Source organism: Myxocyprinus asiaticus, chromosome 12, assembly GCF_019703515.2.
Source record: "Myxocyprinus asiaticus isolate MX2 ecotype Aquarium Trade chromosome 12, UBuf_Myxa_2, whole genome shotgun sequence".
NCBI lineage: Eukaryota > Metazoa > Chordata > Actinopteri > Cypriniformes > Catostomidae > Myxocyprinus > Myxocyprinus asiaticus.
The window spans coordinates 25,798,793-25,813,248 of record NC_059355.1 but is presented as its reverse complement, the minus strand read 5'-3'; the positions used below and the strand labels follow the sequence as shown (position 1 = coordinate 25,813,248).

The 14,456-nt window shown below is 37.3% G+C and overlaps 1 protein-coding gene across 1 annotated transcript in view; it reads right to left on the bottom strand.

Moving 5' to 3' along the window:
- Nucleotides 1–4,168: 4,168 nt before the first annotated feature.
- The window catches only part of LOC127449647 (lipoma-preferred partner homolog), a 297,225-nt gene continuing 286,937 nt past the window's right edge, over nucleotides 4,169–14,456 (bottom strand). The window contains exons 10-11 of the mRNA XM_051713194.1: nucleotides 10,187–10,307; nucleotides 4,169–7,650 (exon numbers count right to left, since the gene is read on the bottom strand). Coding sequence (XP_051569154.1) covers nucleotides 7,522–7,650; nucleotides 10,187–10,307 — 250 coding nt within the window. The 3' untranslated portion in view covers nucleotides 4,169–7,521. The remainder of the gene's footprint in view (nucleotides 7,651–10,186; nucleotides 10,308–14,456) is intronic.

Sequence of the window (14,456 nt, the reverse complement as noted above, 5' to 3'; positions counted from 1 at the left end):
GTGACCGGGTATTTACACTGGCGGCTTTACTACTTTAATTCACCAAAGTGGCATTCAGCTGATCACAAAGTATAGTCAGGGCATTAATAACGTGAAAAATTACTATTACAATTTGAAAAAAAAAATAAAAATAATTCAGAACTTCTTAAGACATGCCAGTCTATTGCTACTGTTGCAACTCAAAAACAAACACAAAGACAATGTTAAGCTTCGTTTAACAAACCAAATAGCTTTCAACTGTGTTTGATATTATGGCAAGTGATTTTCTATTATCAAATTAACAATTTAGCATGATTACTCAATGATAAGGTGTTAGAGTGATGGCTGCTGGAAATGGGGCCTGTATAGATTTAATCAAAAATTACTTTTTTCAAATAGTGATGGTGCTGTTTTTTACATCAGTAATGTCCTGACTATACTTTGTGATCAGTTGAATGCCACTTTGGTGAATTAAAGTACTAATTTCCTTCCAAAACAGCAAAATCTGTACATTATTCCAAACTTTTGGCCACCAGTGTATATATTTATATTCAGTTTGCATATATATCATGATTTTCACATCTGAATTTACCATTGCAACCAGAGGGGAAGTTGCCTGGGCCATTACTGCAGTAAAGCGATATGACTGGAATTTTCCTGAGGTGTTAACTCTTGAAACCTCTAAATTTATGATGGCACTCTGTAGATAAATATCTATCATTTCCAATTTTCCAAAACGGTGTGCACTGTAGCTTTAAGAACAACAGTTCAAACACATTCTCGTTGAACAAAACAGAATATCATTCTTATGTAAAGTGTCAATGCAACAAAGAAGAACTCTGCATAATGATATCATCCATTTACAAAATTATGAAAGTAGAATTCTTATCCTTATATGTTTTTTCCTATTTTTAATAATACTTTCTTGTCTATCCAGTAACTAATACTACAATAAATTCACAATTTGAGGATATGATCGTTGGGCTGTAAGAGTGAAAAAGTCTTAGATCAAATTAGATAAAATACAATTCCAAAATCCTTTCAGCCCTGACTGTCACACTTTAAACCTAATCTGAGATCATTCATTTTTCCTCTGAGACATTTAATTTAATACTAAATTATTTTCATTCTGCTATTACACAAATCACTGTGCATGCTGTATCTTACGGCACATACATTTTTATCCCAAAACCTCCTCACTAGTTTTCACTCATGATATACAAATAAATGCAAAAACTGAGTGCAATTAGAAAAAATAACACCAAACCAAATCTTTAAGCATAGGATATTTCAGGTTAAATTCACGTGAATTAAAGTGTTCCATTGAGAATGAAACAGGAGATCGCACTGAACAAACCACAGCATATTTGGGCTTTGAATCTGACATCAGTTACTGAAGGTTATTCACAGTCCTTAGAGGATAAAATACTGTTCCCAATAGATTTCATAGGCATACAACATTATACATACACACTTTCCCAGAGAAAGTAAAAGTAGCTCTTTGGTAACTTTAATCTCAAAGGGTTATTTCAGAAATGTGTTCATAATCAGTGTTTAAACCTGTATGTACTCAAAAGATGCTCATAATAAAGCATGATGCATGAATCAAGGTCAGGGTCAATGTCTATACCTGTATATGTTGTGTACCTTGGCAAAAATTAAACCTCAATGTTCACAAGATACTATCATAGGCATCATGAGGTGTCAGGTTTCAATGTTATATCCATTTAATATGCCATTCAGCTGTGTTTGAATGATACATATTGAAGCATGTTTGTATCTGCATTATGAGATAAAGCTATGAAAAGCCATTGCACTGAATGTGTGTGTTTGAATACTGGTATACATTAGTTTGACTTTAGGTGCATTCCAATTGACCGTTAGGGTCCTCCGAAGTGGACTTCACATGGTATTCAGCCAACTTAAGGGAGATTCCAGTCCGAAGGGAGCATATATGTTCAGTTGGAAGGGCACTCTAGACGGCATAGGGAATAAGTGTACATCGATACATCACGTATCAGTAAGTGGAGAGCGAAATTGACCCACCAGTCATTGTGAACCATCAGAGTACTTATGTAGCTTGGCTAAAAAAAACTTTCAAATGAAATAAACAAATGGGGTTTGAGACACTGGCATTTTAAATAAGCCAAATTCACCTTAGGTGTGCTTTCTATGCAGTTATGCCATAATAAAATTATCATAACAACTGGTCATTTAACAATTAAGATGACATACATATTAAAAAATAACCAAATAATTTTTTTGTTTTTGTTGTTGTATTAAACAACAACAGTTATTAACTTATGGGTAACAAGTCTGGATAAATATATTAATTTAAATACACCGATGAGCCAAAACATAAGGTCATAATGTTTTGGCTCATCAGTGTATTTAAATTAATATATTTATCCAGACTTGTAACCAGAAAATTAAATAAATTATTGTTTAATACAAAAAATAAATGTTATTTGGTTATTTAACTTACGGTTACAAGTCAGGAGAAATATATTAATTTAAATACTATATAACAATACATTTTAAAAGTATACATATGGATGTATTATACAAATGTATGTATATATATATATATATATATATATATATATATATATATATATATATATATATATATATATATACAGGTGCATCTCAATAAATTAGAATGTCATGGAAAAGTTCATTTATTTCAGTAATTCAACTCAAATTGTGAAACTCGTGTGTTAAATAAATTCAATGCACACAGACTGAAGTAGTTTAAGTCTTTGGTTCTTTTAATTGTGATGATTTTGGCTCACATTTAACAAAAACCCACCAATTCACTATCTCAAAAAATTAGAATATGGTGACATGCCAATCAGCTAATCAACTCAAAACACCTGCAAAGGTTTCCTGAGCCTTCAAAATGGTCTCTCAGTTTGGTTCACTAGGCTACACAATCATGGGGAAGACTGCTGATCTGACAGTTGTCCAGAAGACAATCACTGACACCCTTCACAAGGAGGGTAAGCCACAAACATTCATTGCCAAAGAAGCTGGCTCTTCACAGAGTGCTGTATCCAAGCATGTAAACAGAAAGTTGAGTGGAAGGAAAAAGTGTGGAAGAAAAAGATGCACAACCAACCAAGTGAACCGCAGCCTTATGATTGTCAAGCAAAATCGATTCAAGAATTTGGGTGAACTTCACAAGGAATGGACTGAGGCTGGGGTCAAGGCATCAAGAGCCACCACACAGTCGTGTCAAGGAATTTGGCTACAGTTGTTGTATTCCTCTTGTTAAGCCACTCCTGAACCACAGACAACGTCAAAGGCGTCTTACCTGGGCTAAGGAGAAGAAGAACTGGACTGTTGCCCAGTGGTCCAAAGTCCTCTTTTCAGATGAGAGCAAGTTTTGTATTTCATTTGGAAACCAAGGTCCTAGAGTCTGGAGGAAGGGTGGAGAAGCTCACAGCCCAAGTTGCTTTAAGTCCAGTGTTAAGTTTCCACAGTCTGTGATGATTTGGGGTGCAATGTCATCTGCTGGTGTTGGTCCATTGTGTTTTTTGAAAACCAAAGTCACTGCACCCGTTTACCAAGAAATTTTGGAGCACTTCAGGCTTCCTTCTGCTGACCAGCTTTTTAAAGATGCTGATTTCATTTTCCAGCAGGATTTGGCACCTGCCCACACTGCCAAAAGCACCAAAAGTTGGTTAAATGACCATGGTGTTGGTGTGCTTGACTGGCCAGCAAACTCACCAGACCTGAACCCCATAGAGAATCTATGGGGTATTGTCAAGAGGAAAATGAGAAACAAGAGACCAAAAAATGCAGATGAGCTGAAGGCCACTGTCAAAGAAACCTGGGCTTCCATACCACCTCAGCAGTGCCACAAACTGATCACCTCCATGCCACGCCGAATTGAGGCAGTAATTAAAGCAAAAGGAGCCCCTACCAAGTATTGAGTACATATACAGTAAATGAACATACTTTCCAGAAGGCCAACAATTCACTAAAAATGTTTTTTTTATTGGTCTTATGATGTATTCTAATTTTTTGAGATAGTGAATTGGTGGGTTTTTGTTAAATATGAGCCAAAATCATCACAATTAAAAGAACCAAAGACTTAAACTACTTCAGTCTGTGTGCATTGAATTTATTTAATACACGAGTTTCACAATTTGAGCTGAATTACTGAAATAAATGAACTTTTCCACGACATTCTAATTTATTGAGATGCACCTGTATATATATATATATATGGATGTTAGGTTATTTATTGTATATTTACAATATATGAATTTACACTAGTATATTGTGTCATCTTACTTGAACCGCAAAATCTGCATGACTCAAGCATTGTCTGTTTGATGATGTTGCAGGGTATTCCAAAAATGTACAATTTTGTCAAATGAAGTGAACTTCAACAGATATCCCATGCTCAGTGAGTAAGGAGCAGAGAACACTGCGTAGGCACCCTGTGGATTGGAACGCACCTTTTGTGTATATAACTAGTAGCTCTGAATGAAAGTGTATTTCCATAGATCTTGCCTCTGTGATTGATGGTGAAATACAGTTTCAACATAGTTCAGAAGTCAATATTAAAATCAAAGCCATAGGTCAGATACATACTTAAAGGCATAGCTACTGTAGAGCATGGTCCCTTTTCAGAGGTAGAGTCTGTGATGTTCTATGAGTTTTAATAAGTATTATTAATGGGATAGTGCACCCAAATGTTAAAATCAACTGTCATGTCTATTGTTCAAAAGCTATATGACTTTCTTCTATAGAACACAAAAGGAGATGCTAGGCTGAATGTTTGCTTAAAGAAATTCCTTGATAACAAAACTGCTAATTTGACAATCGAAAATAAGGCGGAAGTGCACGGATGAGGGTACGAAAGCAATGACAAGAGGTGTCAGCTGTGTGAGAGCGCTTCACTTTAGATTTGAAAAACAATGCAGGACCTAAAAAACAACAAAAACCCAAAACACTTCAGCAATGCAACAGCACTTGAAAAGTTGACATCCAGCTTTCACAAAACCACTGAACACAGCACGGTAAGTTAAGGCTGCAAGCAATTTGAGAGAAGTTGAGCTTTTTGTTACTGCACGGAACATGCTGAATTCAGAAAAAAAACAACAACAAAAAAAAACACTGGAATGCAATCTAAACCTATTTATCTACACAGGCTTTTATGAAAGGCCTTAATGAAGCAACATAAAATAATGTCGTGAAAAAGACGTCCTTTGGACTTGATTAAAGTTATACATGCAGTTGCGGATGCACAAACACACCGAATTCAATCTAATTAGGTTATTTTCAGCAAATTATCTTTTGAGTTCTGTTCTGAGTAAATTAGTAAATTAGATTTCATGATGATTATGTTTAAAAATTAATATTTGCTAGTTTATGGCCATTATTACAGGTAAAACTCAATGTGGGAATTCAGAGAACTTTATTTACTGAATAAAACCACAGGTCTGTGTGCTGTCAGTCAAAGCTCATCGTGAGTCTGCTGTTAAAGCCACAGCTGCGCGTCTCGTCCCACAGAAGCAGTATAAAACTTTGCCTTACCTGAGAAGAAATGGCTAGTCTTCGCATGTGAAATTATTAACAGTTTACTTAATACGGAACTGAATGTCCAGATGCTTAAGGGCTTTTTACACTGTACGTGGCAAGCAACAAGCTTTTGCGATCTGCAGAATGTAGCACAAGTGCAACAATGCCCACAACTGCTGCAGCTCAACGCAAGAGTGAAAAAATGTATCTCACACGAATACTGTGAATATTGTATTGTGTCTTGCATGCAGGTGATAAAAAACAACAAACAAGTTAAAACAAAAAACAAATAAAATGGCTCTTAATTGTCTGTAAATAGTTTAACCATGTACACCGATCAGTCACAACATTAAAACCACCTGCCTAATATTGTGTAGGTCCCCCTCGTGCCGCCAAAACAGTGCCAAATTCTAGAGACTGTTGTGCATGAAAATCCCAGGAGATCAGCAGTTACAGAAATACTCAAACCAGCCCATCTGGCACCAAAAATAATGCCACGGTCCCAGTCCAAATCACTGAGATCACGCTTTTTCCCCATTCTGATGGTTGATGTGATCATAAACTGAAGCACTTGACCCATATATGCGTGATTTTATGCACTGCACTGCTGCCACATGATTGGCTGATTAGATAATCGCATGAATTATTGTTGGTGCCAGACAGGCTGGTTTGGGTATTTCTGTAACTGCTGATCTCCTGGGATTTTCACACACAACAGTCTCTAGAATTTACTCAGAATGGTACCAAAAACAAAAACACCCAGTAAGCGGCAGTGCTGTGGACGGAAATGCCTTGTTGATGAGAGAGGTCAACGGAAAATGTCCAGACTGGTTCGAACTGACAAAGTCTACGGTAACTCAGATAACCACCCTTTACAATTCTGGTGAGAAGAATAGCATCTCAGAATGCTATTCTGCAATGCGGGTTGGCACTGTTTTGGCGGCACGAGGGGGACCTACACAATATTAGGCAGGTGGTTTTAATGTTGTGGCTGATCGGTGTATATAACTCATCCTCAATAAACAAGTTTAGTAGGCAGACATTGTTTTTTAAAAAATGTTTTTTTTTTTGTTTTTTTTTTTGCCATGGCCTGTTTTCCCATATTTGAGTTCTGAACTAAAATGGGTAGATCATGTTGAGCTAGTTAAAGAAAAAAGTAGATGTTGCATTACAAAAAAAGTTGGGCACACCTGGAGAAGCCAATCTCTGTCAGCTTGAATTGTATAATTGTTTTATATTATAGATCTGCTTTGGGTGTCTGTTATTGTTTTCAAAATTGTTTTATTGTTGTTATTCAGTCATACAATACATAAAAACTTTAGCCAAATGTGACTTCGCCTTGACAACTTTATGCAATCTGAGTTGGGTAATTTTTGATTACTCGATTATTTTTCAGAATAATCGCTAGATTACTCGATTACCAAAATAATCGATAGACCCTATTTGCTTTAATCACCATTCACTTTCATTGTATCTTTTTTATACAATAAAAGTGAATAGTGACTGAATGATCTCCTTTTGTGTTCCATGGAAGAAAGAAAGTCATATGGGTTTGGAACGACATGGTGGTGAGTAAACAATGACAGAATTTTCAATTTTGGGTAAAATTATTTCTTTAAAAATACATTGTTAAAAACTGATAGGAGCATTTTAAAACACTGCCCATCTCTATATACATTATCTCTTATAAGGTCTACATTATTTAGGTGTTCAAAATCAGCTGCTGTGAACCTTGATGAATACATATATGCTAGTAAGAAGGGATACTTTTCCCTGGACAGAATAAATGAGTGCAATTTCAATACAGTGTGTGGAGGCGCATAAGCAACAAGAAAAGATGTGTCCCCTTAAGTGGAATGACAGCTTTATGCGTGCATGTGCATTGGGTATGTCTAGGGATAAATATTTGTGTGCAGTGATGTGACAGAATATGGTGTTTCTCAGGAATGGACGAATGCATCTGCAGGGATACTAGGGATGTGCGTGTATATTCTGTATGTGTATGACTCAGAGGTCAGTCGTAGCCTTAGCAGTGAGGGCCTGGATGCGACTGGTGTTGCAGTTTTTGCAGAGAACATGCCCATCTAGAGGGTAGCAACCCTGACTGTCTCCCTCAGAGAGAAGACAGTCACAGCCCTATATTGTGCACACACACAAAATAGTACATTTTTCAGTATGTGAAAAATCAAGAGTCAGTACACAATTACATTTAGACAACATTTTGTTCTCGTCCTCAAATGTGATCGGCCAAGTCGTATTCAATGAGTGCTGATATTCCGCATAACAGCACTGGGTCAATTAAAAAATGTTATCACTCCACTTGACTGTGTTCGTGGCTTTCCAAATAGTGGTGGGGATTTCGATTAATCCCAGTGACTTGACCCTTTTGAATCCATCAACAATCCAGATCTCATGAAAATTACATGACTGTGTCCCCATTTTTGCAAAATGATTTAATGTGGTTCCTTACATATATCACAGCAGTTCCAAGATGAAATGTCCACTGATGAGGTTTTTAAGGTTAAAAAAAAAAAAACAATCCTCCCAACCCTAAACCTTAAACCTAAACCTTATCGATAGTGTCATAAAAAGTAAATGTGACATGAAAAATACAATTGCTGAAGCAAACAGGTCATTTTGTTGTGCTTCTATGACACTTTGGGCTCATGTGTTGACCTGCATGCTATTCAGGACTTGCACCCCAGTCCACTGCATTGTTAGTGCAACTCTTAATCAGTTGAGCTACGACACAATTTGATCACAGTCAAACAAGCTTGTAAATGTAGTTAATTATGCAATGCAAATGTTAAAATGTATCATCATCCAAATTATGCACTACAGTAAAGTGTTAAAGGGCCCTTTTTTAAGAGCGCTAAGCACAACGCTATGCGATATTTCATACGTGCAAAGTCAGTTGGCACTGGGCATGGCCATTAAGTTTTGGTATTTTCATATTGTATAGTCCATTCCCTGTCAAGCACCAGTGATATAAACAAAGACAGCCCATTCATAAGAGTTTGGTAGTGTAAATGGGCTGTGTGCAATGCATAAGAAGAATAGAAATATTAATTAAAATATGAATAAAAATAAAACATTAACTGCATCCTTGTTGAATGTCTGGCATATTTATATTGGCACGCTCCTTTTACGCATGGCAAATTTGGTTCTCATCAGAATTTGGATGTAGGCTCCATTAAATTATAGAGAATGTAAGTATTTTTAATAAAATTGTCTAGGATGATTTCAAGTTAGGCTGTGGACTGAGGGATGTTTTTTTTTTTGTTTTTGTTTTTTTGCACACACTTCACTTCTACCAGTTGATTTTGCTTCACAAATTAAATTAATTTATTGAAACACACATTTATTTAAAAACTTAAACCAAAACTATTTCTGAATTCAAATTACATTTCAAATAATGTGGTAAAAACAATTGTATATCTCCCCAAATCCAAACATTTTACCCTCTCCAACTTCTTCCACCAGCCTTTTGCAGTGACTTAAAAACCACTCTACGACAACAGGTGGAAAAATACCAATACAAATTAATATATATTAATATAAACAAAAATAAGCTATGACCTCTAAAAAGTTTAACACAAATCTCATACATTTTTGTTTAATAAAACGGTTACAACTGTGATTGTCAGGGACATAATTTCAGAAGCAAATTACCTCTGGTAATAAAGTTTATGTACAAAATCTAAAATATATATTGGAACATGAAATTATGACATTCCACTATATTATCAGAGTTTGGACTTGAACTTTATTACGACCTGCTGGTGGAATCTCCAAACTTTAGACTTTGCGTTCAAAATAGAGATGCTTCTAAAATATCTTTCCCACGAAAGTTTCCATTTACATACAATACACCCACAGTTTGTGCACACACACCCACAGATAGCGAAACACTCCCACCCATGCCCACTTGCACTTTGAGCTGCCACAAAATCATTAGATCCTCTCATGAATTTCAGACACGGTTTTGCGCACAGTTGTTTCACGTTGCGCTGCGCCTAGCACGGTCATGGAAATAGAGGCCAAAATGTCATAAGATAGCATTGTGTGAGGAACAGGCTGAAAAGTAAGTATTTATGAATTGATAGTCTGCCCTTTCACTCTTGATTTGTGTGAAAGGGAATAAAATGAATTGTCATAGTAGTGTCTCTAAGTGTTAATTTCAGCAGGAAACTGCCACGATACATACAATGAGCCATGTAAAAATCACTTTGCAAAAATGTAGGAATTGTAATGTGATTCTTTGAGGCCAGGTTGGAATACATTCACCAAAGACATTCTGCAGATTACAATTGTATGCTAACAGGTGATAACAATTGAGTGTCTTTTATAATATGAACAAGTCATTAAATCATTGACTCAACTGATTAGTTAAACAAGTCGTTTACTTAAAAGATTCATTCAAAAACACTGTTTTGTTCATGACTGATGCTGTGCTTGAGTTGTGCTTCATGATTTTACTTCTTCTGGAACTATTTTCCAAAAATAAATGATCGTTTTGTTTAAAAAATGTTATTCAATATTTTTTGTTGTATTAAAAGCAATATCACATTAGCAATCATGCTGTTGGTCTCTTGCACTCTTGCTCGTGTGCTATTGCTAAATTCTACAGACGTTTAGAAACTTACAACCATACTCAAGTACATTTACTCACCTCACAGCGGTAACACTGCACATGGAAGTCACGGTCCAAGGCCACAATACGCACAGTCTCCTCCTGGCCAGGAGCTGGCATTATGGGCTCTTTACACACAGAGCAACGCGGGGCAAATTTCCTTGAAAAAGGGAACACATTTTGTTATCTAATACAATTAAATGTATACATCTTTAAATATGACTTACTGTAAGTGTTAAAAGACTTAAGTCCAAAAGTGTCCAAACCACTGTATTTAAAGGCCATGTATAAAATATTACTCTGCTTTAATACATTTATATGGAAATGCCATCAGTAATGAAAGACCTACAATTACACTGGCAGCTTTTGAAATTTTCCAATGGAGCCCAGATGAAAAAGACAAATGTTTCGAAAGCTCCACAATGAATACATTAGTTTGTTCTGCATTTTGGGAACAAAGGACAAGAACAGAGATACCGAAATAGAGAGGCGGTGAGGATGTGTACACAAAACAAAACCTAGTCAGGTGACTAAACTTCTTCTTTGGGTTGTACAAACACACGTCTAAAAGGAGGATGTTCTGCAGATGGTGGTCAATATAAACCACAATAGTAACAATGAGTACAGTCCAGGTTTGACCCAACTGTTCCTCGACACAATAGCATTTCTGTTGTGATTACATTCTCACAATCAACGGATTCCATCTGAAACCTTTCAATTCCTTAACAGATACAAAAAGCTGCTTTCCATACTGTGACAACACTAGAGAGTCTATTCAAAAGACACAGGTACATATACCAAGACACAATTTTAAATAACATAATAATGCTTTTGAAAGGGAAAAATTTCATCTACTCTAAATGTTCAAAGTTTAACACAATGTCTTCATGTAACTGAGACAATGAAAAGACATATTAATATATATACTGGCGGCCAAAAGTCTGGAATAATATACTGATTTTGCTCTTATGGAAAGAAATTGGTACTTTTATTCCCCAAAGTGGCATTCATCTGATCACAATGTATAGTCAGAACATTAATAACGTGAAAAATTACTATTACAATTTGAAAAGAAATGTGCAGAACTTCTTAAAATACTTCAAAGAATTCTCAGCAAAAAATCCTCCACGTGCAGCAATGACAGCTTTGCAGATCTGGCATTCTAGCTGTCAGTTTGTCCAGATAATCAGGTGACATTTCACCCCATTGCCATAGAACTGGCTGTCTTGTCGGGCACTTCTCAGGCACCTTACAGTCTAGCTGATCCCACAAAAGCTCAGTGGGGTTAAGATCTCTAACAGTCTTTTCCAATTATCTGTTGTCCAATGTCTGTGTTTCTTTGCCCACCCTAACATTTTCTTTTTGTTTTTCTGTTTTAAAAGTGGCTTTTTCTTTGCAATTCTTCCTCTAAGGCCTGCACCCCTGAGTCTTTTCTTTACTGTTGTACATGAAACTGGTGTTGAGTGGGTAGAATTCAATGAAGCTGTCAGCTGAGGTCATGTGAGGTGTCTATTTATCAAACTAGAGACTCTGATGTACTTATCATCTTGTTTAGTTGTACATCTATGTCCTTGTTAGAGCCAGTTGTCCTTTGTCTTTGAAGACTGTAGTGTACACCTTTGTATGAAATCTTCAGTTTTTTGTCAATTTCAAGCATTGTATAGCCTTCATTCCTTCATTCCTTTTTTTTTTTTTTTTTTTGTGATTTTTGACCTAATATTGACCTTAAGACATGCCAGTCTATTGCATACTGTGGCAACTCAAAAACAAACACAAAGACAATGTTAAGCTACATTTAAGGAACCAAATAGCTTTCAACTGTGTTTGATATTATGGCAAGTGATTTTCTAGTACCAAATTAGCAATTTAGCATGATTACTCAAGGATAAGGTGTTGGAGTGATGGCTGCTGGAAATGGGGCCTGTCTAGATTTTATCAAAAATGACTTTTTTCAAATAGTGATGGTGCTGTTTTTTTTACATCAGTAATGTCCTGACTATACTTTGTGATCAGTTGAATGCCACTTTGGTGAATTAAAGTACCAATTTCCTTCCGAAACAGCAAAATCTGTCTTATTCCAAACTTTTGGCCGCCAGTGTGTGTGAATATATATATATATATATATATATATATATATATATATATATATATATATACACACACACACACACACACACACACACACACACACACACACACACTGGCGGCCAACACCTTATTCTTGAGTAATCATGCTAAATTGCTAATTTGGTGCTAGAAATAATCATACACTGCTGAAAGCTATTTGGTTCGTTAAATGAAGCTTAACATTGTGTTTGTTTCTGAGTTGCCACAGTATGCAATAGACTGGCATGTCTTAAGGTCAATATTAGGTCAAAAATGGCAAAAAAGAAACAGTTTTCACTAGAAACTCATCAGTCAATCATTATTTTGAGGAATGAAGGCTATACAATGCTTGAAATTGCCAAAAAACTGAACATTTCATACAAAGGTGTACACTACAGTCTTCAAAACAAAGGACAACTGGCCCTAACAAGGACAGAAAGAGATGTGGAAGGCCAGATGTACAACTAAACAAGAGGATAAGTACATCAGAATCTCTAGTTTGAGAAAAAAACACCTCACATATCCTCAGCTGAAAGCTTCATTGAATTCTACCCACTCAACACCAGTTTCATGTACAACAGTAAAGAGAAGACTCAGGGGTTCAGGCCTCATGGGAAGAATTGCAAAGAAAAAGCCACTTTTGAAACAGAAAAACATCTGGGGGTGCTTCAGCAAGGCTGGAATCGGCAGATTCGTCTTTGGGAAGGACGCATGAATCAAGCCACGCTCAAGGTTATCCTGGAAGAAAACTTGCTTCCTACTGCTCTGACAATGTTCACCAACTCTGAGGACTGGTTTGTCAAGCAGGACAATGCTCCATGACATACAGCCAGGTCAATCAAGGTGTGGATGAAGGAACACTGGATCAAGACCCTGTCATGACCAGCCCAACCTCCAGACCTGAACCCCATTGAAAACCTCTGGAATGTGATCAAGAGGAAGATGTATGGCAACAAGCCATCAAACAAAGCTGAGATGCTTGAAGTTTTGTGCCAGGAATGTCATAAATTCACCCAACAGCAATGTGAAAGACTTGTAGAGAGCATGCAAAGACACATAAAAGCTGTGATTGAAAATCAGGGTTATTCCACCAAATATTGATTTCTGAACTCTTCCTAAGTTAAAACATTAGTATTGTGTTGTTTAATAATGAATATGAACTTGTTTTCTTTGCATTATTCGAGGTCTGAAAACACTGCATCTTTTTTGTTATTTTGACCAGTTGTCATTTTCTGCAAATAAATGCTCTAAATGACAATATTTTTATTTTGAATTTGGGAGAAAAGTTGTCAGTACTTTATAGAATAAAACGTCCCGGTTACTTTCGTAACCTCCATTCCCTGATGGAGGGAACGAGACGTTGTGTCGATGTAGTGACACTAGGGGTCACTCTTGGGAGCTCTAAACACCACTGATCTTTGAAAAAAGGCCAATGGGAATTGGCGAGTGGAATTTGCATGCCACGGGAAACGATTAAGCAGAAGATATATCATATGGGGTCACCTATGGGGAACCAGCGCATGTGGAGCACCTACCCCAGTACAGGGCTTAGTTAGCACATGTACTGGGCCAGCAGCGAGTTTCTCCCCAAACTTGTCTGCCACAGGGCAAAGGAGGAAAATCATCCAGGCATCACAACTTGTAAACACGACTGGGAGTCAAAGGCACATGTCTTCACCTCATGAGAGGGGAAAGGTGCTATACACAAGCGGTACACCTGGCCAGCTGTCCCGGAAATTACCTGTTCAGACCTGACAACACACGGAACGAAACCGGCTCAACCCGGAGATCATAGAACCTCGCAAAGGTGTTGGGTGTCACCCAGCCCGCTCCTCTGCAGATGTCTGCCAAAGAGGCGCCACTGGTCAGGGCCCAGGAGGCCATACACTCCTAGTAGAGTGTACTCATAGCGCTACGGGGGGCGGCATGTCCTGCGCATGATATGCCATCACGATGGCATCGATGACCCAGTGGGCAATCCTCTGTTTGGAGACAGCGCTTCCTTTCTGCTGTCCACCAAAGCAGACAAAGAGCTGCTCAGAGCTTCTAAAGCTCTGCGTGAAATCCAAATAGATGCGTAAAGCAAGCAATGCCAAAGCTGGGTCTGCCTCCTCCTGGGGCAGCGCTTGCAGGTTCACCACCTGATCCCTAAATGGGGTCGTGGGAACCTTGGGCACATAGCCCGGTCGGGGTCTCAGGATCA